General features: G+C 54.5%; 1 protein-coding gene and 1 long non-coding RNA gene across 5 annotated transcripts; one reads left to right on the top strand and one right to left on the bottom strand.

Annotated features, from left to right (window-relative positions):
- Window positions 1-1,129: 1,129 nt before the first annotated feature.
- On the bottom strand, window positions 1,130-12,012 carry LOC118579814. Of its 2 annotated transcripts, none has more exons than XR_004944509.1 (3): window positions 10,824-12,012; window positions 10,209-10,498; window positions 1,130-4,363 (listed from the first exon to the last, which is right to left on the bottom strand). It is a non-coding gene; the product is annotated as an uncharacterized LOC118579814 (long non-coding RNA). The 2 variants fall into 2 exon arrangements; XR_004944510.1 differs by lacking the exon at window positions 1,130-4,363 and adding an exon at window positions 7,192-8,188.
- On the top strand, window positions 7,231-20,447 carry Gata2 (GATA binding protein 2). Of its 3 annotated transcripts, none has more exons than XM_036181510.1 (7): window positions 7,231-7,513; window positions 12,248-12,456; window positions 13,105-13,377; window positions 13,806-14,447; window positions 15,958-16,103; window positions 18,096-18,221; window positions 18,702-20,447. In XM_036181510.1, the coding sequence occupies exons 3-7, from the start codon at window positions 13,149-13,151 to the stop codon at window positions 18,999-19,001; spliced, it is 1,443 nt and encodes a 480-aa protein (XP_036037403.1). In that variant the 5' UTR covers window positions 7,231-7,513; window positions 12,248-12,456; window positions 13,105-13,148; the 3' UTR covers window positions 19,002-20,447. The 3 variants fall into 3 exon arrangements, with proteins under 3 accessions (XP_036037403.1, XP_036037405.1, XP_036037404.1); XM_036181511.1 differs by lacking the exon at window positions 7,231-7,513 and adding an exon at window positions 10,528-10,778; XM_036181512.1 differs by lacking the exon at window positions 12,248-12,456.
- Window positions 20,448-25,625: the final 5,178 nt, after the last annotated feature.

Genomic DNA, 25,625 nt, shown 5'->3' with positions numbered 1-25,625 from the left:
TGGGGGGGTCCAAGATGGAACCCCTGTGTGCCCTTGATGTCCAGTTCTGCATCCCAGTCTCCACAGGTGGCCTAACCAGGCCCATAGCTGACCTCTGGCCCTACACTGAGCCTTGGATTTTTGTTTATTTTCATCCCAGGTTATGTCTCTGGCCTGATCACCAGCTTTGGCTGCCTATGCCCTGCGGAACCCCAGGCACTGTGCTGCCCAGTGGCCCACTCAGAAGCTGTAAGCCCTCGGACTCTCCTGATCCCTGCTATTTCCTCCTCTCCCAGCTGAGCAAGAAGTGGACTGGGAAGGTAACACCCACACCTGGGGAGAGGGCTGAGTGAACCAGGAGGACGTCTCAGTGGCTGGAAGAGTAACAAAGGATCAGCTCTCGGGGCTTCTCCTAGCAGGGTGGGAGAGGTTCCCATAGGACCCTGGCTGTGATGTTCAGAGAGAATGTTGCTATGGTAATCCAGGCAGGAAAAGATAGCAGCAGGAAACAGGGGAGCAGCTATGCAGATGGAGAGAAGGTCAGATTTTGGACAGACAGACTGCAGGGTGGGACCCTGGCCTCACCTCACCATCTTCCAGGTGCTTCTCTGCCCTCCATGCTATTACCTCAAGTCCATTCTGTCTCCAAAATGGGTGAGGAACTTTCAAAATACAAATGGACCCATCACAACCAAGGCCAGTAAATCCAGAGAATTCTTATTATTTATTCAGTTTTTTGTTTTGTTTCTTTTTCTTTTTTTTTTTTTTTTTTTGAGACAATGTCTCTCTACATAGCCCTGGCTGTCCTGGAACTCTCTGTAGACCAGGCTGACCTAGAAATGAGAGATCCACCTGCCCCTTCCTCTTAAGTGCTGAGATTAAAGGTGTGTGCCACCACTGCTCATGAATCCTGACTCAGAGGGCTACAATTTGTCTTTCAAAAATGGTCCCACTTCTGAGTCTGGCTTGGCTCAGAGGTCATCACAGGGTCCTGAGTTCCATCCCCAGCACATCCTACAAAAGGACAACAACAACAACAACACATACACACACACACACACACACACACACACACACACACACACACAGAGATCAGAAAAAGACAATTCAATTGATGTATATGGAACAGAATTAATGAAAAAAGGTTAAGGAAATTGGATGTTTTGATTTATTTAAGAGACATCTCATTGCTTTTCAGTGAGTCTTCTCTCTATGCCCTCCCTACATTTTCCTACTGTGCTTCCCCTGCTTTGCTGACACCTTTACTGCACTTGTTTATTGAGGGAGGGTGTAAGGGCCAGAAGACAACTTGCAGAAGGTGGTTCTCTCCTTGAACTGTGCGGGTCCTAGGGTTGAATTCAGTCAGGCTTGCTGACAAACCGTTATCCAGCGTCATCTTGTTGGTCCAGTCAACCCTCTTTACATATTGTGTTCCCGAGTTCTTGTAAGCACCTCCTCCCCCCAGACCTCGTCACGGCTCCTGCTGCGGCTACTGCTTTACCACACAGTGGCTGCATCCACCCTTCCTTTACTCCACGGCTTCCGCTGTTCAGAGGAAAGCCTGGATATTAGAAAACATATCCCCTCCCAATACTTACCCTAACCCAATGATTTGTTGATCTGCGTGATGAGTCAGGTCTGGCCGCTTCACCATGTTGGGAGGTTGGGTGAAGTTCAATATGCACAGCCAGAGACCTTCAGAGTGTGGCCGTGTGCCTCCTTCGAAGGTTGCTTGCATCAATGCATCGACTAATTAATTGCTAAGTGCTTTGCTGGCCTAGAGGGAGAAACACGCCGCCGGAAGGCCCCGGTGCTGGAGGGGAAGGCAGAACTCAGAGGCTCAGTGGGATGGGCATGGGTTGGTACCAAGTGCTCAGAGGGGGTTCTGCAGAACTCCAGCATTCCCTCACCATGCAAGAACTCAGGCACAAAGTGGCCAATCTTCAAGTGTTTCACAAAAAGCAAGAAGTGAGATTCTTTAGGTGAAATTCCCCACTCCAGAGTGCTGGTGGACTTTCAACATGGCACAGGCCAGGAACTTTGTCTGCCAGCTTGACAAGCCAGGCTCACCAAATGCTTTTTAAAGGCAAGCTCACACAAGGCCAACAGTCCATGATCCTGGAGGGAGAACGGTAGAGGCAGAACCAGAGGCTCAGAGTGGGAAAGCAACTTGCCTAAGGCTGCCCAGCTGAGAGGGTGTGTGAATAGTGTGGGAGGGGAGGGTGTGTGGATGGTGTGGAGGGGTCCCCACTCAGCTCCTCTTCCAGGACAGTGCTGAGGGAGCTGCTAGACCCTGAAGTACTCCTGGCCAAGACCTCTCCCCAGTGCTCCCAGGATGGAGTCTGCTGAGCTCCATTTGGCAGCCTGCGGTCCCAGCTTTACAGTCAGCAGTGGATGACCAAGGCCAGGACTGCTCTGCCTAATGAACCTAAATTGAAAGTGAGGTCTCCTGTGGTTCAGACACCACCACCATCACTTAGGACCTGCTCTAGGAGAGAAAGATGGGATAAGTTCACCTTCACAGCAGGAGCAGAGGAGTGGGGCACCCTGTAGCTCCCATTCAGATGGGTAGGTGGGTAAGGTCAGGCCCTGGGGCAGAGTGGTTACTGAGTAACTCTTGTAACTCACAGCTAGTGGGTATCCTAGGTTCAATGATGGAAAGAAAGCTGTGCATCCTGGCCCATGAGGCTTAACCCTCTGGTCCTCAACCAGGTCCTAATGTGATTATCCCAACCAGTTGTCAGAATTCCACTGCTTTGCCATTGTCCGGAACATCACAGAGCCCTGAGCACGCAAACGTTTTTAGAGAATTCACTAAATCCTATGTGACTAACCAGCAGAGGAGGGGTAGGGAAGAGGAGAGCAACTGCTGTCTGATAGGTGACATTTGACCCCAGGCTGACTTCTCCTGGTGGAGGAACCAGCAGACACAGGGAGAGACGGTTCCTGTCCAGAGAATCCAAAGGCAGCTAGCTGTCCCTGGAGGAAGGAAACCGGGCCTGGGGTCAGCAAGGCTTCCAGGGTTGCAAGGGAGATCGGCTTTTATCCTTCATTCAGTGGGATGGGCTTTTGTTGCCAACAAGCGGTGGCCTTTGGCAGTCAGCTCCTGTCGACTTTTCAGCCTGCCCATCCTTCCAGTGAATGGTTTTGGGGGTACCTACTGTGTGCCAGCTTTTCCCTAGGGGTCGCCCAAGCGACCACACAAAGCCACAGCCTGGAGCACTTGCAGCCTCTCACGCAGCGCGCCCGGAACGCGCGACCGCCAGGTGGCACTCTGATCCCGCATACGGGCCACGCCGCGGGTGTCCCCCACCACCACCACTCCGGCTGCGGAGGAGGAGCGGCCGGAGGCGGAGCTCACGCCGCAGGTTGTGTGACTTTGGGTTTGACCTGCCTGGAGATGAGCTAATCCCGCTGTATAATAGACTCCGGGGAGATAGGAAAATGGCCGCGCGCTATCTGCGTCGCCATGGGGACCATCGCGTGCGGGCGGGGCGCGGGCCTGGAAAAATACAGCCTTTGTGGCGGCGCGTGTCACTCACGACCGGGACCTCGGGGCGGTGGGCTGGGCTATGTCGCCCCAGCTGCAAGGCCTTGGCCGAGGGGCCCTAGGACCAGGACCCCTGGGCGTTCTCAACCCCCCCAAACAGCTACTGGCCCGGTGTCACTCTCCAGCACTCCCCGGACCGGGCGTACAGAGGTCTCTTCCTCATAGCCCATGTCCAGCCCAGAGTCTGCACAACACAGGCTCAAGCAAGGCCCGAAAATGGCCCTTTGCTTCGCGCGTCTCTCTGCACACCTGGTCGCCCTGGATACACACTGTCCCACAGATCCGTGCTGGTTCCAAAAGCCTGTGCCACTGGCACAAACACAGGCTACTGCGCCCACCGCGCAGCTTCGGAAACACACCTTGTGGAGTGCGACCTGCACGTGCTACGCGTAACATTCATGAGTGGCTGCAAACCCCTCTGTTCCGCACCCCTAAACAGTACCTGTAGGCCCTCGCAATAAACACGGCTAGCACATCCACTGCATGCTTCCCCACGCGGTCACGTGCAGCACCACTCCCGGCGAGCGTCTCGGCGGCCACTTCCTGGCACTCGCCACGAACACTCACCACGCGTGTGCTCAGGGGCTCACACGTGCACTTTGTCTAGGCACACTTACTCTCACACTCACATCCTTGCTTGCTCAGAGTCCACTCGCTGGCATACCCACGTGTTCCTCCAAACACACCGGGCAGAGCCGGGGCGCACACCCGCCGCCCAGCGAGCCCCCCGCGGACGCTATCTGCTTGCCCATCGGCGCGCGGATCTGCGGTGGTAAATGCTGCATTCGATGGCGGGCGCATTTGTTGTGCGCGCTCTGAAAGGGCTGCGATAATCTGGAAGGCAGAGATAAGAAACACCATTTATTCCGCGGCACTTTGGAAACAATTCCCAGCCCTGTACAACCCCATTCTCGAGCAGCCTCCGGGAGCCGGGCAGATAACGATTGGCTATTCATTATCTTCGCCGGGAACAAAGATTAGCCGGCCGAGATGAAAAATTACCCCGGCCAGCGGCTCAGGCCCACTCAGACCCCCCTGCCCGTCGCCACCGCCCCGCGATCGGTGCCCCGCCCGGGGTCCGAGCTGAGCTCTGCTCATGCCTTGCGGAGTCTCCAAGGCCCTGGCCTCCCTTTGGCCTGGCCGACTTAGTCTCTCCATCTTTAGTCTGTCCTTCTCCCGCAGCCCCGCTTTCCCCCACCCACAGCTCTCTGGGTCTTTCTTCTCTTGCTCTCATGTTTCTGTGTTCTCTCCATTCCCGTATTTCGATTCTGTCTCGCTGTCCTGCCTTTCTCTGCTTGATACTTTCTCCGCCCTTATTCCCACCTCTCTGATTAATTCTGTCACTTGTTGCTTATTTCGGCCTGAGTACCCCAGTCCCTGGGCCCACCCTGTTAGTGCTTCTGCCTCTTAGCGTGACCGCATTTTTAAAAATCTGTTCCCGGAGTCCTTGTTGCTTGCCCCTTCCTTTTTCTCTGGATCTTTCTGTCACTGGAGCTCCAATTCCTTCCACCCTAAGTTCTGGGCCTCCTACTGCATGACCTCAGAAGTCAGACTAAGGGGCTCTTGTCGCCCACGGAGAAGAGAGGCAGAGAAGAGAAGACTTGATTCGCCGCTGCAGTATCCAGGACCTTTCTCTAAGAATCAAGACAGACCTAAAATAAATGAATAGATAGATAGATAGATAGATAGATAGATAGATAAGGGTCTCTAGGACATAGGGTCTACCAGGTTTCTAGGGGAGGCTCTGTGCTCCAGATCTGGCTGACCATGCCCCTACCCAATAAGAAGGGAGCCTGGGAGCTGGTGGTCCCAGTGAGGCCACCTCATTAGAACAGTTATTCAGCATGGCCCTGGTAATAGCAGATAAGGCTTATCGGCTCATCTCCCCCTCCCACAGACAGACAGAAAGTGCCAGAGTAAATGGCACCCCTGGGCTCCACTGGCTGCCTGCCCTGCTGGTTAGGGAAGGCGCCGGTGGCCAGGGAGCCCCGAGGATACACATACTGTCTCCACACTCCTCCCCTACCAGACATAGAGTAGTCCTGGACACAGAAACACAGGTCCAAGATGGAATGATAGACACAGATGCCCACCCCTCAGACAGGGCCACAAACACCAAGCCCAACATATCAGTTCCACCTGAAGCAACAGATATGCAGACATACTTGGATGTGTTTGTTCCCATCTGCCTTCAGCTCAAAGTTGGAAATCATCACCTGCCATTAAGACATACTAACCCTGAGTGGTGGGACATACCTTTAATCCCAGGACTCAGGAATCAGAGGCAGATGTCATTGTGAGTTCCAGGCCAGCCACAGTGACACAGTGAGACCTTGCCTTTAAACACGTGTGTGCACACACGTGCACATGCATGCACATGACACATACACACCTGTATGGCCTCAAATACAGATACACACACTCCTCACTAATTAATAGACTTGTCAGTGAATATCCAGACACATTGCAACTCCCTCTCTTGTGTATATCCAGACACATTGCAACTTCCTCGCGCACGCGCACACACACTTAAATACAAGTTGAAAGGTATACATGGATATCCAGACTATTCAAGACACATACACAAATGCATGTCTAGATACAAACACAAATGCACAAAGGTAACACATTAAGACATACTTAGAGATACCCTCTGCTTATCACATGATTCTTGAAGATGGTGGTCTGTCCCAGAGATATCTAGATGTAGAGATAGACATCCAATTCCACAGACACTGTTTTACATTCATTTGTGGGGTCACACTCCGATACCAGTCAAGGTGTGGCCAGCTACCCAATGCAAGTGCTTAGGGATACGTTCAGTTTTGCAAACACACCTGGGAACTCCCCGTCGTGAACTGAATTGCATGCAGAGAGTGCATACACAATGCAACAGATTCAGAAAGACCTAGAACAGCTGGTGGCACAGGATGGGGAAGGAGGAGCAGACCCACTCCCTGCATGGGGCACACCGGACAGACGCTTGGTCTTTCCCAACAGAGTGAGTTTGTGGGATTCTTTGAATTTCTCAGAGGAGCTTAAGGTAGTACAAGGAATGGATTCTCATTGCTACCTAGCTCAGGTACCTCCTTAGGGCTCAGACTGCCACCAGACTGCCTCCTACCCGGGTAAGGACAAGCCTCTTGCTCCCCTTGTGGCATTTTCTGACTCAAACGGTTTGCCAATAATGGGCCAAGGACACACCAGAAACTCCTGTCCTAAAATGCTTCTGTGTTGGGAACGGGTTTTCGTGGGGAAGAAAGTGGAAATACATACATCTGCACTTGGCCAAACGTACAGGAAGTAAGGGAGCTGTGTGTCGGTGAGAGTGTGTGCCCCTTATACCTGTGTGTGCCGGAGAGCTCCTGTCCAGAGACATCTACACAGCGACAGCACGTGCACAATGTGTGTATGGAAGGAGGGGCAGGTGTCTGTGTACTGGCTTGTGAGGAAGAGTCTGCAAAGAGAGACATCCCAGGCTTTCTGAGATTACATCCCTGAGAGCAGAAGTGCTTGCGTGGCCCTAAGAAGGCGGGAGTGGCCTGCAGAGTGTGCGCGCCTCGACTGACTAGTGGCCCGAGCCTGGCCAGCCCAGGGCGCAGAGCCTGGGCACCCTCCTGCCCCCCTGCGGCGCTCCCCCCCCCCCCAAGTGATGTCGAAATAAAAAGCTGCCGCGCTGCGGCCGGGAACCGAGAGGCAGCCAGAACCGAGAGAGGTGGCCAGGCCAGCCCGGCAGTAGCTCACTGCTCAGGTCTCTCTGGCCTGCGATCACCTCAACCATAGCCGGTCTTGGGGCCCATCCGGCGGACAAAAGCCGCGGCCTGCGCACCGGGCTTTCGTTCGGCGCCGCGCCGGGGTCCCGCTGGTGACCGCCGCTGTCGCGCTGGCTCCCGCGGGCAGACTATCCACGCCGCACACACCGTTCCCTCCCTGCTGAGCCCTGGCCGTGGCCGCCCGAGGGCGCCGCCCACCGCGCCGCTGTCGGTAAGTTCCTGCACTCCGCTGCCCGCGCTGTCCCGAGCCTCCGGATCCCAGGCTCGGCCTTCCTAACACCCGGATCGCACGGTCCTACTAGTGGCTTAAACCCAGGTCATCCGGAAACCCAAAGACCTCCCTGGGGGCTCCTGCCTTCCTTTTTTTCCGGAGCCTTGGACCTGGAGACTCGGCTTTCCAGAGCTTTTGCGACGCGCCCCCCTCCCAGCTCAGAGCTGGAGCCTTTGTCTTGGCGGTTCCCCACCCCCGGGTCGCGGCGGCCTATGCGCCCAAGCCCGGGCAGCCGGGTGCTGGCTGCACCTGCCGGCTGGTCCCGTGCACCGGCTTTGCGCGGCTTAACCCGGCTCGCTCCTGCTTGTGCCCCCCGTTCGAGGCGCCCCGCGGCCCTTTATCCTGTGTGGCGAGTGTGCAGGTGGGGGAGAGCGCAGGGAATGTAAGTCTTCCCCTGCCCAAGTCGGAGCCAGAATCCTTTCAGTGGGATTTCAATAAGAACCAGGCGCACGCAAGCTCAGGGATCCGCTGTGGAGAGGCGTAGACAGAACTCTGGGCCTGTCTGGACACCGGGCATTAAACCGTTCGGTAGCGGCTGGGCTTGAACTCGAGCTTACGCCAGCAGTGAGGGGAAAGGTCTTGTATTCAGAAGGGCCTTCCGTATGGCGTCTGCTCCTTTATTAGAAAACAAGGAAAGAAATTCGTTTGTTTGGGTGGGTGGGGGAAACTTGCCTCCCAAGGTCGGGAACATCTCGGGGTGAGTTCTGGGTCTACACTAAGGCCCAAGTTGGGATTCGTTTATAAGCAGGCAGCATCCAGGAACCAGGTAGACCGAAGCGTCTGCCAGGCGTCTGGAGAGTGTTTCCCAGCCGGGCTGACAAATTGCAAGCAAATTGTATCTAACGAAATGCATTTAGCAGTTGTCAAGCTGCTGACCCACAGGCCTCTGAGCAAAGCATAGCTGTTGGCGAAGAGAAGGTCCCCGATTGTCTGCGGGTGGGGTGTGAAGGACAGAAGTAGACCAGAAATGGCAGAGTCCAAGGCACCTGGCACCAGCGGGCCAGAACCTAACACACTGGGTCCCAGCCTCTGTGTTTCCAAAGGACTAAGACGGTAGATGCTAGGGAAGCGGGAATCTTTTGATTTGAGGAGCTGGAAGCGAACCCCAGAGAGCAAGAAATACTGTTGGAGCCCTTCTAAATTGATGGATGCTGCCTGGGACATATCTGAGTCCTCCACTTAGAGGGGACACTGAGCCACAGTGACCAAAGCTCCCCCACTTCCTTCCCAGTGTCCCTCGAAGCTTGTGGCTAAGGCAGGGCTGGAGGCCTCTGGGTTGTGAACGACTTCAGTTTGGAAGGCAGTCCTAAGCCAGTCGACCAGTTAGCTGCCCTTAGGAGAGGGCAAACTTGTGTTTCCAGAGGTGCCCCCGGCTTGGATGAGGATGTTTACACAAAGGGCAAGTGAGAGAGCAGCGCCAACCGGGCCATATGACTCCATCGCCTTTCAGACTGATTTGCAGGATCCGGGCCACACCCAGAAAAGGGCCTGGGTCCACAGAACCCAGCTCCCACTCAGGAGTACCCCCATGCACTGTCCCTCTCTACAGAAGCTTCCAGGTCCCTCTCTGTCTCTCTGTCTCTCTCTCTGTCGCTCTCTCTCTGTGTCTCTCTGTCTCTTTCTCTCTCTCTCTCTCTCTCTCTCTCTCACACACACACACACACACACACACACACACACACACACACGGCGGTTACAAAATTCGGTTTGGGAGCCAAGCTCCCTCTGTTCTCCTAGAAATCTTGTTTCCACGGAAGGAAAAGGACAGTTTAGTTCAGAGAAGAGTAGCCCCAGGTACGCTCCAAAATCAACAACAACTACAAAAAAAAAAAAAAAAAAAAAGGACAAGTGTCCACCTGAAGGTGTCCTGGGACCTCTTAGTAGGGGGCTGTAAATTGGAATAAATTTGCTTTCGTTTTGGGGGTCGGTGGACGGGGGCTGGGGTAAGCCGAATCTAAGCCATCTTGGGATCTGTCTCGGCCCTCCCTGGTGTTTGTTTGGGCTTTATTAGCGGCTCATTTTCGGCCTAGTAGTGGGCTCTTGGCTGTGGATCGATCTGGTTCACACACGTTCATCAGCGCAGGCTCTCCTTTATTCTCCAATTCAGTGTCCTGCTACCTAGCCGGCAATTTTCCCTTTCAGACGGGCTTGTTCCTGCTGGAAAACTCAGCAGTCCCGCATCGGACGCAGGGGCTCCAACCTCGGCAGGGCCTCGGGCCAGCCGGCTGGCTGCTTGCAGTTTCCAGAAGGCAGCCTTGGGGCCTCAAAGGACCTGGCTGGACACCACCCCACCCCACCCCAGACCCCATGCCCATCGGCAGGCAGGCTGTGGCGGGTCTCCTGAGGCCCTGGCTCAAGCGTCGCTTAACCGCCTGACTAAACCCTTGTTGCGTGGCGATTTTCTGAGCTGCCGAGCGGAGTAATTAAATCCCTTTCTGCACTCGGCACTGCGCGAGGCGGGTGGGCAACACTAGGGCTCGCGTTTAGAGTGGGGACCCGCCGGGCTGACCACTTTCACCTCTGCGAGAGGCAGGACTTGCCCTGTCGGCGACGTGGCGTGGAAACCGCAACCCCCATCTCGTTCAAGCAGCGAGATAATTTTAATTGCGACTTGGAGAGAAAAGAGGGGAATTACCTGATTTCGGGGATGGTGCTGGGAGGCCCCCCCGCCCTGCCGCCCTGCCAGGCGAGGCGCCTACACGGCCAAGGGCAGCAGCTTCCTCTGCGCTCCGCGATCTCCTCCTGGAAGTCTGCAGAGCAGAGGCCTGGGATGCGGCCGCATGGGGCACCGGGGCACCGTTGCCGAGAGTAGGGTTATCGCCGGTGCTGCGAGGCCTTTAGATGCTCCTGCTAGGTTCCAGGGACATCGAACACTCTGGAAACTCCGCGGCGATCTCGCTTTGCACGTTAATGAAGAGTCGTGGTCTAAAGGCGGGGTGAAGCCGAGAAAGCGATCCCAGAGAGGGAGTGGGTCCTAAGCGGACCGAGCAGTGGGAGCGCTAGCTTGGCGGCACAGAGACCACCCACCTGCCCAGCCCGCCCCGAGGCACCGCGGCCTTGCGCCCCTGCAGACCCTCCCGCCCTATCGCACGACCTCCTGTCTAGGCTGGGAGCGGACTCCGGAGCCGCCTGGGTCCCTGCTGGCTCTGGTGCGCTGGAGCGCAGGGAGCACGGAGGACAGGAGGGACCCCCCAGGGAGCGAGAGGTGCGGGTTTGCAGCCCAGTGCAGTTCTGCACCCCGGGCCTGTACCTGTTCCAAAGCCTCGGACAGGCAGATCGACGCCAGCCGCAGAGGCCGGAGGAGGCCCTGCAGTGCGCGCGCCCCCTCAGAGCTGTCCGCAGAGGACCTGGGAGGGGGTGATGGGGGCGCGCCCGCAGAGCTGAGCCGGGCTGGGCGCCCCCCGAGCCGAGGGGACCGAGGGCTTTCCTCCCTCCTTGGATTATTAAAAAGTTCATTTCCTGGCGAATCGGGTGACGTCAGGGGCCCGGCGTCGCGGTGGCGGGGCCGCCGGGCCGGAGAAGCCGCCTCCAGTTACCCAATTACGGACTGTCAATCCTGCTGCCCCTCCCCCATCCTTGGGGGCGGCGGGGACCCCAGCCCTCCCCCGGCTCGGGACCCACCTGGAACCCCTCTGGGATTATCCCCTGGGGGTCTAGTGCCCTGCAAAGAACACTAGAGGGGCTCGAGGGAGGGCATCGAGCTCGGCCAACCCCTCGCACCTGTCTAGATTCCCCTAAAAGTCTGACTAGCAAGCCTCTTTCTGAGCTTAGGTCTCAGGTCTATACCCAGGGAAGGAGCTAGGTTTGTATACCCGCCTCCGAGCTCACGGCCTCCCCAGAAAGGAGGTGTTGCCAGAAAAACTCCAGGTGACTTTAGGCACAAAGTGCTCAAAACATTGCTCCCCTCTCCCCGAAGGCCGTCTCGGGGACCCCTAGGAGGAAAAAATATACATATGGCTAATGCCCCGGGAGTCTCCCTCCAGCCAAGGCTGGCGCCAGTCCCCAGCTCAACGGCTTCGCCCCAAGCAGTTCGGCCTGGTGGTCTGCTAAGGCCACGCCCGGAGCCCTTCCCTCTCCCTGGGCCACTGGCCGGACCGCGACCTTCGGTCCAGCACAGTCTTAAAAGTGTCCTAGTACCCAAAGCCCGAGTGCCCTAGAGGGGTCCACAGTCCTAGACTCGTGCTATCCAGCCGATCCTATCAGCCCCTTGCACAAGGAGGCAGAGGTCTGGGGGAGTCCGCAGGACTCAGGCGGGCTGTAGTCCGTAGCGAAGGAGCTGGGGCTCCGCTGGAGAGAGTGGAAGGCTGGGGTCCTAGCAGAGAAAAAAACCCAGAAGATGCGAGTCCTCGGCTCCTGGGAAGTCAGGAACCCGGTTGGTGGCTAGTTGCTGGGAGGGCAGAGGTTGGAGGACCCGAGCGTCTGCCGGAGGGGTGCAGGATTCTGCCCACAGCGAGGGTCCCCTGGGGGGGGGGGCGTTGGCATCAGAGGCCGCCCGGAGGGCTCTGGGAGGGGGCCGAGAGGCCGAGGGGGGCCGGCTCGCGGGTCAGTCCCGAAGTCCAGCGGCCGAAGCTGCGGGCGCAGCCAATGGGGGGGCGGAGGCTGGGCGGCGCGCGGTGCTGATTGGCTGGCGCCAGCTTCTTAGGCGTGCGCGGCCCCCGCTTCATGTCTGTGCAGGAGTCGGCAGCTGGCGCCAGGGCGGCCGGAGGATGCCGAGGGGCCGGAGCCGGGCGGGCCGGAGGCCGAGGCGCGCGCTGTCCCCCGCCCCTATCCCGTGAACCCGCCAGTTTCTGAACGCGCTGTCGCGGGACCCGCGATTCTAGGGGCTCTCCTGGTGTCCCTTACTCTCTATTGCTGAGCCCTCCCCTTCCCGCGCCGCTGAGAGTGTAAGTTTGAGGAGCAGGGGGCTTGTGGGCACTCCTAGATTGAAAGGATCTCGGTGGAGCTCAGGCCAGGATCTCCTGTGGGCGATTACATTCTTATGCCTTGGGGAGAGGTCTGGCTGACTGCTGGAGAGGGCTTTGGGGACCGGCTCTCAGCTCCAGGAACTGCGTGTGCGTGTTCGTGTTTGGGGTCGAGGGGTGTCGAGATTAGTTTGTGTATACATCGCCAATGTAAGTGAGTGGCGGGGGTGGGGTGGGGTGCCTGTGTGCCTCAGAGTGAGTGTCTAGGCTCCTATCTCTAACTTTTAGACGGAGTTCGTGTGTTTTTGTGCCCAGAGGACAGGGGCTCGGTGTGAGAACCTGATTTCAGTTCTGCGTGCGTTTGTTTGGGGTCGCCGGTGTCAGGGTCCATCCCTGTGTGTGATCTCGTGTGCATGGGTGTGTGGCTGTGGGAACGCTGGTTTCCCTGCGAGTGTGTGAGGCTGAACCCCTTCCTCCACCTTCCTTTCGTTTTGAACCTTGCGCTTTCCTCCCACCCGGGGCCCGGTCCTCAGTGGAGCTACACAGGAACGCCTTTGCTCTCAAGACATCGATTGGGGGGGGGGGGTGTCAGAGGCTAGCAGTGCCCCTCACATCTCCTATGTCACTCAGGGCCGCCCCGCCTTCGCCTGGATCCCAAGCCGCAGTAGCGGACCATGGAGGTGGCGCCGGAGCAGCCTCGCTGGATGGCGCACCCAGCCGTGTTAAATGCGCAGCACCCCGACTCGCACCACCCGGGCCTGGCGCACAACTACATGGAGCCAGCGCAGCTGCTGCCTCCCGACGAGGTGGACGTCTTCTTCAACCATCTCGACTCGCAGGGCAACCCCTACTACGCCAACCCGGCCCACGCGCGCGCGCGCGTTTCCTACAGCCCAGCGCACGGTGAGCTTCGGTCCTCGGGGTTTCTGGAAGCCCGGCGTCCACGCCAGGCCTTGGAGGGGAGGACGGCCCGCTGCTGCTTCCCGGATGTGGGATCTACAGGAATCTGAGCAGCTGCGAAATCGGGCTGGGGAAGGTGGAGGCAGTGACCTCTGGGGGGAGGGAGGGGGTCGTCTGGGACCTGTAGGATTTCTGTCCGTTTCCAACTGTCTTGGGGGAATCCTTCTGGGCCCTGTCCGGTGGGGTTGCTCTGTGTCACTTGTCCTTCGGCCTTTCACTGATATTGCTGATGGTTACAGGCCGGGCTGTTATGTTTCTGGTGTTTTAAAGGGTGGGGCTGCTGATTGTTGTTCCCTGAGTTGTGATCCTGTGTGCCTGTGTCATGGCTCTGAGACCCCTGCCCACATTAACCCCTTCTCCCTCTACTGCAGCCCGTCTCACTGGAGGCCAGATGTGCCGACCACACTTGTTGCACAGCCCAGGCTTGCCATGGCTGGACGGGGGCAAAGCTGCCCTCTCTGCCGCCGCTGCCCATCACCACAGCCCCTGGACCGTCAGCCCGTTTTCCAAGACCCCGCTGCACCCCTCAGCTGCTGGAGCACCCGGAGGGCCTCTGTCCGTGTACCCAGGGGCTGCGGGTGGTAGTGGGGGAGGCAGCGGGAGCTCAGTGGCCTCCCTCACCCCCACTGCAGCCCACTCCAGCTCCCATCTCTTCGGCTTCCCACCCACACCACCTAAAGAAGTTTCTCCAGACCCCAGCACCACGGGAGCCGCTTCCCCAGCCTCATCTTCTGCAGGGGGTAGTGTAGCCCGGGGTGAGGACAAGGACGGTGTCAAGTACCAAGTGTCACTGTCTGAGAGCATGAAGATGGAAGGTGGCAGTCCCCTGCGCCCAGGCCTAGCTACCATGGGCACTCAGCCTGCAACACACCACCCAATTCCCACCTATCCCTCCTATGTGCCTGCCTCAGCTCATGACTATGGCAGCGGGCTCTTCCATCCTGGAGGCTTCCTGGGTGGCCCAGCCTCCAGCTTCACCCCTAAGCAGCGAAGCAAAGCACGCTCATGCTCAGGTAAAGGCAGGTGTGGGACTTCAGGGCCTGTGGGTGGGGTGTGTCTCTGTCAAAGGGGTTGTGATCTGAAGAGGGGGGCCACACTAGTGCTCCTGATCCAAGAGTGGGAGGCAGGTCCTCGCTGACAGTCCACAGGTGTTTGTAGCTCCCCGTGGGAAGGATGGAAACCCTAGAACTTTCATCCTGCCCTTGAGTGCTCCTGGTACCCCAATGTTAAGTTCCTTTCCTCACCCTGAGCTCACCATGCCCTCCTCTCCAAGGTTGGTAAGCAGCAGCCCACACTCAGAATAAGATTCCCTGTCCCCTCCCCAAGGATCAGCTGAAACTGAGCAGCCTCATGACTGGGTGTGGGGGAGAAGGCAGGGTGTAGGTGAGGGAAGGAGTCAGTGTGGCCATGTGTGTACGTGTATCTGGGAGCGTGTGCACATGCTGCGGGCACTGCAGAGACGCAGGCCCTAAAGGAATCCCTAAAGGAATCCGGTTCTCCAACTGCTACTCTAGTTTCTGGATTGCGGTGACTCCAGATCTCCTGGGAGATTTCCCCAAAGCAAATTTCCCAAGGCCTGTTTGTATCCTAGTGACCCTGGTCCTTCTCCCTGAGGGTAGGAGTGAGAACCTCTGCGGGTGCCTGCACCCCTTTGCCAGCCCTAGCTGGATCCAGCTGGGCTTGTCTAGCAATGTGGCCCTCAGGCAATAACCCATGGCTCTGGGCTCCTCCCGTAGCTTTTAGCTAGGGAGGGGGAAGGTTTTCTTCAAAGTGTATCCCTGAGTTCATAGGTTGCTTGAGTTCATAGGTTCTTAGTTTCAACTGAACCAGGAGGGCTGTCCCAGGTGCCAGTTACTCAGCACACCCTACTCAGCTCTAGTCCGTCTTTAACTTCTTTGTAGCCCTTTCTTCCAAGTTTGTTTTGTGTTTTATTTGAATTCCAGATGACCAAAAACAACAACAAAAAATAAGGCCACCTAACCTAAAGTGAAAGGACTTATTTCATTTTTTAAAAACAGCACCTTTGATCATTGAATTCTGGGGGTTTGGCTGGAAAAGGAGAAAAGCTGGGGGAAGAGAAGTTTCCTGACCCTGGACCAAACATAAAGACAGCGAGGGGCTGGTATAGAGATGGGGAACAGACTTGGAGATGCTGGCACAGTTGGGAGGCAAAGTGAGAGGAAATGGGAGGGGAGAGGAGGAAGAGAGGCTCCCCAGACCCAGGTCAGGCTGGCAACTGTGGCTGTAGCCTGGGTTCCAAAAGCTGATCTTCAGTTCCTTTTCCGGGTAGCTTCCTACTGGCTCTGTGAATCCCGGTACCCTGTACTTAAGGCTTCTCTTTGTTTTTCTTCAGGAGCATCTAAAACGGGGGATTTGTCCTTAAAAGACTCAGGACCACTTCTATGAGGGATCCCTTGAATCCCTCTGCAGGGTGGGACTAAAAGTCCCCCTTGATATAACTGTGTGTCAGACTTGATCCTCTAGCCACTAAGCAGGCCTTGTGTCTCTCCTTGTTCCCTGCAGAAGGCCGGGAGTGCGTCAACTGTGGGGCCACAGCCACCCCTCTCTGGCGACGGGATGGCACTGGCCACTACCTGTGCAACGCGTGCGGGCTCTACCACAAGATGAACGGACAGAACCGGCCCCTCATCAAGCCCAAGCGGAGGCTGGTAGGAACGGGCATGTTGTGGTGCGGGGTGGGGCAGGGCAGGGCTATGGTGGCCACCAGCCTGAGTGGAGCTGGTGGTTAGTTAAGGGAAGGAAAAAATAAACAAAAACAAACAAACAAACAAACAAAAAAACCCAAACAACAACAACAACAACAACAAAAAACCCAAAAAACGAAAATAACCCAACAACAAAACTTCAAATGCAGAGACTTCACCACCTGAAAATCTCTTATCATTAAAATCATTTGGGGGGTCAGTCAGGTCGGTCTTCATTCTGGTGGATTCTTTCCTGCCAAATTTCCTGTCCTGCAGCCACCCGGCACCCCTCCCCCCCCCCCCACTGCTGAAGGATTCCCAGAACCCAGGGTCCAGCAGCCCACCCTCGTGTTCTGGCCTTCGATTCCCTCTTTTTAAAAATAGGGTCATGAAGTACTTTTCCCTGTGGCAGCTCTGGCCTCCCCCGCTCACCCCCCAGTTCACAGTCTCCTTCGCTTATTTAAATAACACACAGCAGCCACCAAAAAAACCTGCCCTTTATTATTTTTCCATGGAGTCACCTATACTGTGTATTTTCATTTGAGTGATTTTTAAAAAAATGTCCTTTCGGATCTCCTGCCGGAGTTTCCTATCCGGACATCTGCAGCCGGTAGATAAGGAAACTTCGTGTATCTGTTTCCGGACCGGCAAGTTTTCAGAGCCACCTCGACTCAGTCCTGCCTCTCGCTGGGCTGTTTTGAAATTTCTAATACCCTCCACTCTGCAAATAATGTGTAAAATGCTAAGAATAATAAATATATTTTTTTTCAGGGCGAAGTGATTTATGAGCTTAAATCGTTCACCCGCTTTGGGGCCCTTTTTCTTTTTTCCCCCTGGAGCAGGGTGAGGGCGGGTGCGGGCGGGTGGGGGTGGTGGGAGGATATACTGCTGGCCCCTGAGTCAGAATTCCAGCTTCAGGCTGCTTACTCACCCTCCCTGCCCCCGCGGCGGCCAGCTCTGGTCCCCTCCATGAGCAGGCTCAGGCCCCGGGCCACTCTGAACTCTGCTGGACTTGGCCCGTGTGGAGTCCAGTGCTAGGCTTGCTGGGGGATGAGGGGGCAGGACACTACCACCACTCCATTTACCTGGGGCAGAAGGGATGGCGGAAGGGTGATGTGTGTTCTAGGAAAAAGCTTTTCTCTCTGGACCTTGAGTTCCTTGTTCTAGAGAGCAGACCTCCTCTCTTCCACTCCCCGCCTCTGACTGGCATTTCCTGGGGGGCTGGGACTAGGGTCTGGTAAAGGCGGCAGGTGAGAACTCTCTGAGTGCAGGGATCTAGGCCAGCAGGGAATGAGGATGTCTTTGCTCCTCAGTCCTGTATGGAAGCCTCTGGCTAGTATGACTATTGATCGCTAGGAATGTGGTTAGTGCAGTCAAAGGAACTGAATGTTTAGTTTTAAACTGTAGTTAAATTGAATTTAAACTCTCTTGGTGACTTGCAGATCTTGTATAGGACAAGGCAGCTGCACACTTTAATCCCGGGCTCAAACTTGCCCAGGCCTTTCTGGGTTCTCCTGGGCAATGCGGGGTCTTGCTGCCCTGGCCTCCCAGCCCTGACTCACCAGGTTTCTGGATTTCCAGGGGAAACGGTGGGGGAGGAGACTGCAGCTGAAGACAGCCACTCAGGATGGCCAGAGGGCTAAACTGTCCCTTAGACTCAGTTTCCTTAACTAGGAAATTAGACTGCTAGGCAGTTGGGGGAAGTGGCTGCTTTTCCCTTCCGTGTTTACAATCATTTGGATTCTAAGAGCTCTTTATTCCAAAGTTCTGTGATCCCCAACTTACTTCTCAAATTCTAAAATTCCTTCGTCGGAGATGCCTTGATTCCCCTGTGGGACCCACTGCTCCTGGGCTAAGTGGTGAGATTGGGGGTGGTGCTAAGGGCCCTGGAGGAGGTCAAGGTGGGGCGTGGGAGAGGGCCCTCTGACGCTCCCCTCCCCGCCCCTCCCCGCCTAGTCTGCTGCCAGGAGAGCGGGCACCTGCTGTGCAAATTGTCAGACCACAACCACCACCTTATGGCGCCGGAACGCCAACGGGGACCCCGTGTGCAACGCTTGCGGCCTCTACTACAAGCTGCACAATGTGAGTGCACCCCACCCCTCCCCAGGGACCTCAGCTCTTTGTGCAGCCCGGCCAGCCAGCGGCCCCAGCCACAATCTCCAGCTTGGCTTGGCTTGGGAAGCCGCAGCCAGCTTGGCCAGCCCAGGAGTACCAGAAGGGCTTCTTGTAAGAAGGATGCCTCTGCTTTGGAGCTGGGGGGACCGGTGGGGGCAGGGTCGGCAGGGGACTTGTCCGTCTTAGGAAAAGTTAGGGGCAGGGGAGGATTAGAGGTGTCTAGGAGGAGGCAAGCTGTACAGGCATTTAGTGGATGGAAAACAACAGTGTTAGGCCATGGAGTCTCCTTTCCTGAGAGGGTGACCGAGAGCAGGTTTAAGGGGACTTTGGTGAGTGACATTGGAGCCTGGGCTGAAGGCACAGTTCCTGACACCCTAGGGATATATGTAACCCAGTCTCTCTTGACCTGTGGAGAAGGAATTCTAAAAGCTCTATGGCTGCCCCCAGGTTAACAGGCCACTGACTATGAAGAAGGAAGGAATCCAGACCCGGAACCGGAAGATGTCCAGCAAATCTAAGAAGAGCAAGAAAGGGGCTGAATGCTTTGAGGAGCTATCCAAGTGTATGCAGGAGAAGTCATCCCCATTCAGTGCGGCTGCCCTGGCTGGACACATGGCACCCGTGGGCCACCTCCCACCCTTCAGCCATTCTGGACACATCCTGCCCACGCCAACACCCATCCACCCCTCCTCCAGTCTCTCCTTCGGCCACCCCCACCCATCCAGCATGGTGACTGCCATGGGCTAGGCACAGCTTCCCTCTGGACAGACATGGACATCGAGGGTGGCTGGCAGAACCAGAGTGAGGCCCGGGCACTCCCAGGCTGGGTGGAACACAGTTTTGGCTCCAGCCCATCCCAAGAGACCCACTTCCTCCTGCCAGTCTAGCCTGGCCAAAGCCACCTCTCCGTGGAGGACTCCCAGCCTTGTGCCGCCGCCGTTACTGTGAATGTTTCTAACTGGGCTACAGCTTGTGTGTGCCCTGTGTGCTGCCCAGAAAAGTTTTTTTTTTCACAGACAGTTGCTTGGAGAGCAAAACAGACAGGTTTATAGCAAGAAAAGGAGAAGACTGGGGACAGAAAAATGAAACCATTTTTTGAAGGAGAAAGGAGTAGGCAAAAAATAATAATTTATTTTGCTCTTATTTCTTACAAGGACATGGAGGCATGGACTGTTTGTGTTCTCTGGGTCCTTCCTTGGGGTCTACTTACAGGGCCTCAGCCTGAGCCTTCTCCCCAGCTGCCTGAAGGGTAGCCCCTGCCCTGACGCAGCCCTAGAAGGCAGAGACAATCGCAGGCGGTCCTGCGCAGATTCCCAGGCCAGGGCTGGGTCACAGGAAGGAAGCATTCTCTGGAAAGGGGAAACGTCTCCCAGATCATTCCCTTGGCTTCGAGAGGCCAAAGCTGGCGTGACCCACATGGCCAAGCTGTGGCCTGTGCCTAGGCCAGCTGGACCCCTGTAAATACATCCTTTTTCTGCTAACCCCTTGATCCCCTCCCACTCTAAGATAAATAAGAAAATATTCAAAACAAAACCCAAACTGCATAAGCTTAACTCACTGATGAGTGGTTTTATTTTTAAACTCGTTTTGGGTCCAGTCAATTGTACGTTGCCACAGAAGCCCCAGTATGAAAAGGAATAAAACCTACAAACCAAGGCTGAGCTTCACTGTTCTTTCTTGAATAGTTCTTGGATCCCAGGGCCCTAGCAGGAGGCTGGGGACAAGAAGGATCTTATGCTCTTGGTTGCTGGGGGACAGAGGGCAGGCAGGCAGTGGCCCTGCGACCCCCAGGGGTTCTGTTCTGTTGTGGCTGGCTGGATTCCTTCAAGGTACAGCTGTACATAAAATGTGTCCCAAGCTCCGATTCTGTGCGGTGGCGGTGGTGCAGCAGCCAGCAAGGGGGCCCCTAGCCCGGGAAGACAATTGTGCTAAGTCAACTAAGTGCAATATTGGCGTCCAATTGCTGCAGAGCTCTGTAACCGGAAGTAACTTATTTTGTGCTAGTACCCGCATAAGAAAAAGAATCGGCAGTATTTTTGTTTTTATGTTTTTGGCTTGTTTTATTTTGGTTTAGTGACCTAAGTTATTGTTAACTATGTACAACATTTAAATATTGTCTGTAAAAATTGTATGCTACTCTCCTATTCCTTTAAAGTGAATACTGTTAAAAATAATAAAATACTTTTTTGTGAATGCTGCAGCCTGTCGAGTGGGTCCCTGAGACCCCACATCCCTGGTGGGGCTTGAGCTGTCAAGTCACCTTGTTTCTGCTGTCTCTTGTCTTTCAGAGAAGTCCCCATTTAACTAAAGCCTCCTCCCTGGAGACCAGGGAAGGTACATGGGGGTGCACAGGGCTCTTCTCCAGCCTCCTTTTCTGAGAGCCCAGCAAGGTGCCTGTTTGGGCTTTTCAGAGAGCCAATAACTGCCCTGGCACCACTCAGGTTCCCGCAGGTGTGGTCAGCTCTGGTTTCTAGGGTACCAGGTTGCCAAATCTGTTAATTGGCAAACTTGATCACCCAGTCACCGATTGATAACCGATCACCGGTATGCTATCATTGCATCCAGTCAGTGATGTGTCCAGTCACTGGCCTGTACACAAAGTTGTTCCTGGCAGTAATCTCAGCAAGTGTCACTAATCACATGCCTAGAATCTTTCATCAAGGTTTCCCTTGGCCAATGTGTGGACTTCAGATGCAGGCAGTCACTGATATCCTGGGCCACCAGTGCTGTTACCTGTGAAAGGGTTGTTCAATCCCCAAGGGGGTCGAAACCCACAGGTTGAGAATCATTGTTCTAGACTGTCTGTTCTGAACTTTGGGCCAGACAAGTTTGCCCTGAACCAAGAAGTATCATTACATCTCACACCTGGCACATGACCTCCTTTGAAGTGGTTCCTATTTGTTCTCACTGATGAGGCTTCCTATACCTATAACAGTACGTGGCAAAGGGGGTTGCTAACCCCCACCCCCACCCCCACCACACACACATGCATGCATATCTACTCCCAGATCCATCCTTTATCAAATAAACACACAACCCTGTAGTTGAAACCTGGGGACAAGATAGCAAGCTGCTCCTGCCTTCACTGTGGTTACAGCCAGCAGAAGGCCAGTATGGTGGTCCTTGTGGGACCAGGGCCATAATTTTATGGTTGGAATCACCACAACATGAAGGACTGTATTAAAGGGTCACAGCATTAGGAAAGTTGAGAGGCACTTGTTTAGAACCTGTAGTTTAAACCTAAGAATCAGGAATCACAGCCCTGGACTAAAAAGCTTAGGGATCTATAGCTCAGAGTCTAGAGCCTGGGCACCCACATCCAAACTGAAGAGCTCAGAGCACAGGACCCTTAAATCCAGAACCACAGAGTCCACAGCCAGGTTCCTCACATCCAGAGCCCTCCTGGAGCTCAGAACCTAGAACCTAGCAAGAACCCTAAAATGAGGCCTTCAACCCAGACATCAGACTCCAGACCCTGGCATTCCAGGCCTAGAATCTGGAATCTGGAATGTGGAACTCCCACATCCAAGACCTAGAGCTTTTCAGAGGACCCAGAGGCCAGGATCCAAGCCTAGGACGCAGAGTAAGTTTACAAGAGGCCACGAGGCCCTCCCTGGCCTATTTCCTTTCCCTGTTAGCCCAAAACTTTGGAGCATCCATTCCAGGCACAGTCTCAGGCGCTGAGAGGCAGGCCAAGAGGCAGCCGGCAGGTGAGTGGCTTCCCTCTGTGTACACTCAATGCCATTGCATTCTTGGGATAGGTGTTCCCCTAATGACTGTTGAATAGGTTGATTCTTCACGCATCCTTGCCTATTGAATTTAGGGACTACCTGTGAGAAAGTGTTATCGAACCAGTGTGAGAGACTGGTGGTTTTGGAGAGCTAAGAACCACAGGGACAAGGCCCAAGCAAGCCCCAGGGGCTGTTTGTATTCCTTCCTCCACACAAGGATCAGCCCCTCACACTCCCACCACTCTGTCATTACTTGGTAAACAATTAGGATTTTGCAGACAAAAGCACCCAGGCAGATCAGGAGCCACAAGCCTTGAGCAGGGTGACCACTGTTTTTAGGATCCCACAGGGCCAGGCACCAGTGCAGCCAGGGTGGGGTGGGTCATTGTTCCAACTGTTCGAACCCAGGTGGGGCTGGCCAGCCCAGGCCCCCTCCCTCCCTTCCTCTTCTGGGACACTTCCAAGCCTGGCTTCTTCCTCCCATTTTCCATGGCAGAAGCCAAACCTCCTGTGTGACCTTTAGGGACCAGCTCTGTCCTTCCCAGTCTCTCCTGCCTCCGGGTGACCTATTACCAGGAGAGGGAAGGGAATGAATCTCATTGATCAATCCCAGGGCCTCAGAAGTGGACGAAGCCCCAAGGAGAATGTTGGGAGGAATGCCTGTCATCCAGCACAGTATAGGACAAGTTTACCTGAGGCAGGAAAGATGATAGACATCGTGGAGCCATTCCCAAGGTGGGCGGGTCCTCAATGAGTTTATGAGGCAAAACAATTTGATTTTTTTGATGGTTTGTTTTTTTTCTGAGACAAGTTTCTCTGTGTTGTTTTGGTGCCTGTCCTGGGTCTCGCTCTGTAGACCAGGCTGGCCTTGAACTCACAGAGATCTGCCTGGCTCTGTCTCCCAGTGCTGGGATTAAAGGTGTGTACCACCACCGCTCAGCTTGATTTTTTTTTTTTTTTTTTTTTGAGCTGAGTATCGAACCCCGGGCCTTGTTAGGCAAGCGCTCTACCACTGAGCTAAATCCCCAACCCCTTGATTTTTTTAAAAAGACAATTGAAAAAAAAAAAAAAAATTCCAAACTTCATCTGGAAAATCAGGCAAGTCAACAGAATCAATCTGAAGCTTAGGCAAAACTGGAATGTGTGTATGAGGAGGGGGTTGTATATATACATGTGAGTGAAACATTGTCCAAGAGTCCACTGCTGTGATTGCTCAAACCTCTGCTTTTGCTATGAGGATAAGCAGATGCCTGAGGACCCAGGCGAGCCTAAACACATGCCATGACTCACAATGTAGTTTGTGGTACAGGTGGTACCCCAAATCTGTTAAAGAGGTTCTTGCTAACCAATGATGAACTTTGGGCTGAAAATGGCTCCTGAAACATGAACTAGTTGAGAATAATTTGGGATGAGGAGATTCACATAAAAACACCCAGAGTCTGACCCATTTCCACTGTCTCTCTTAGTGAAGAACTGTCGTTCTCAGAACGCCCAGACCATCTGCAGTAGGTCCCTAGGTCCTATGTCTCCCTGGATCTTAGAGACACTGAGTCTTGACAATACAACATATACCATATTTGAGATATATAAACATTGGATCTTTTTCTTGTGTTTTCAGTGCTGGGGATGGAACTCTAGGTCTCAAGTGTGCCAGGCAAGCCACACCCCAGCACAGATTTAATCTGGAGACCAACTATTACAACCCACCTGCCTGGATCACCCAGTTTGGTTCCCTCACAGATAAGCTGTCAGCAGGACACTGGAAACAAATAGAAAGGTTTTCTCCTACACCATGGAGGGAAGCAGAATAATAAAAGTGAGACAGCACGTCAAAAGTAGTGCACAGATAGTTGCACTATATAGTTGTTCCAAGATATGAATATCCATCCCATGGCTGTCCAAATACCTTTCACTTTGGACCCAGAGATTTTCAGGACAGTCTTGATAAACCTGAGAGCATGCACACACACACACACACACACACACACACACACACACACACACGGGAGAGGATCCTAACTTTGGAGCCTGTCCTGGAACTCACTCTGTAGCCCAGGCTGGCCTCGAACTAACAGAGATCTGCCTGCCTCTGCCTCCCGTGTGTTAGGATCAAAGGTGTGTGTCACCACTGCCCAGCCAGAATTTTTTTTTTTTAAGAAAAAGTTTGAGGGTATTGGAGCCATGATGGTTCAGAAGCGAGCACTTGCTACTGTTGTAAAGACCTGAGGTTCGATTCCCAGCATCACAGCATGGTGGCTCACAACTGTCTGTAACTCCAGTTCCAGGAGGGCTGATGCCTTTAGCCTTCTCGGGCACTGTAATGTATGAACATATATGCAGGCAAACACTCACATGCATAAAATATTTTTAAAAAGTAGGGATGGTGAGAGCAGACACTCCAAAGGAGAGAAATCAGGGATTTAAACAGCAGGTGTCTGCACACCACATTCACAGCAGCATTTCACCATAGCTAAGAAGTGGCGGCTGCCCCGGCCAGACAGTAAGTTGAGGCTGTCCAAACAATGATGGCCACTCAGAAGTAAGGAAAAATAAGCCAGCCAAAGGACAGTGTGGTGACCCCACAAGCCTGAGGTCTCCAGAGCCAAGAGTTCACGTAGAGACAGAGCAACATGGTAGGCACTAGCAGCTGTGGGGGAGGGTAGTGCTGGAGAGGGGCAAGTTGGTTGGGGAAGATGGGAACGCTCTGAAGATGTGGTTTTTGTTTGTTTGTTTTTTAGATGGGGTCTCATGTGGCCCAGGATGGCCTTGGAATTCCTGCTCCTCCTGTCTCTATTTCTGAATGCTGGGTGTGTGCACCACACCTGTCTGAGAAGTTCTGTGGCCTCGAACTCACAGAGATCCCCCTGCCTCCCGAGTCCTGGGATTACAGGCGTGTGCCACCACTGCCCGGCTGGTAGGGACAGCTTTGAGGCACTGTAAATGAGCTTCCTCAGTGAGCTGCAGTCATCATGGCACCCACTTCCCTACATGTTAACAAAAGGTAACATTTGTGTGATGGGGATTTTCCTTCTGTCTCCTGGATGTTCTGGAATGTGGCTAAATAACTTCAGTGATAGATGAGTGTTCAAAATTAATTAGTGTCTAGAATAAACAAGTTATTTAATAAAATTAAATAATGTCTAAAATAATGTCTGCAGGGTGGGAGACAAATTTGCAAAATATGTAAAGACCCAGAATACAAAATAAAAAATGATAGGGTCAGGTGTGGTGGCACATGCCTTTAGTTCCAGCACTCAGGAGGCAGAGGCAGGCAAATCTCTGAGAGTGCGAGGCCAGCCTGGTCTACAGAGTGAGTTCCAGGGCAGCCAGGGCTACACAGTGAGACTGGTCTCAAGAATAATGAAACATCTCACTCACCTTAAAAGGGGAACAGGAAGAAGGTGCTCAGAAGTCGCCCCTCCCCCCCTACACCTGAGCATTGCCTCCTGAGGGGGTACTTCGATGAGTGGGCCGTGTAGCACCCCCCTTCATGACTGTCCATGCCTGGAAATGAGCAGAATTTGAATGTTCCCTGGTCTTGCTGGTCTGTGTAGAAGTGCTGGGATGCATGAGACAAAGCCCATTGCTCTGCATGTCTGCATCCAGCGAGCGTGGTGACTGTGCTGTGTTTATCCTCTCA

This window comes from Onychomys torridus, chromosome 3 (assembly GCF_903995425.1).
Source record: "Onychomys torridus chromosome 3, mOncTor1.1, whole genome shotgun sequence".
Classification (NCBI taxonomy): Eukaryota; Metazoa; Chordata; class Mammalia; order Rodentia; family Cricetidae; genus Onychomys; species Onychomys torridus.
This window is presented reverse-complemented; position numbering and strand designations above follow the sequence as displayed.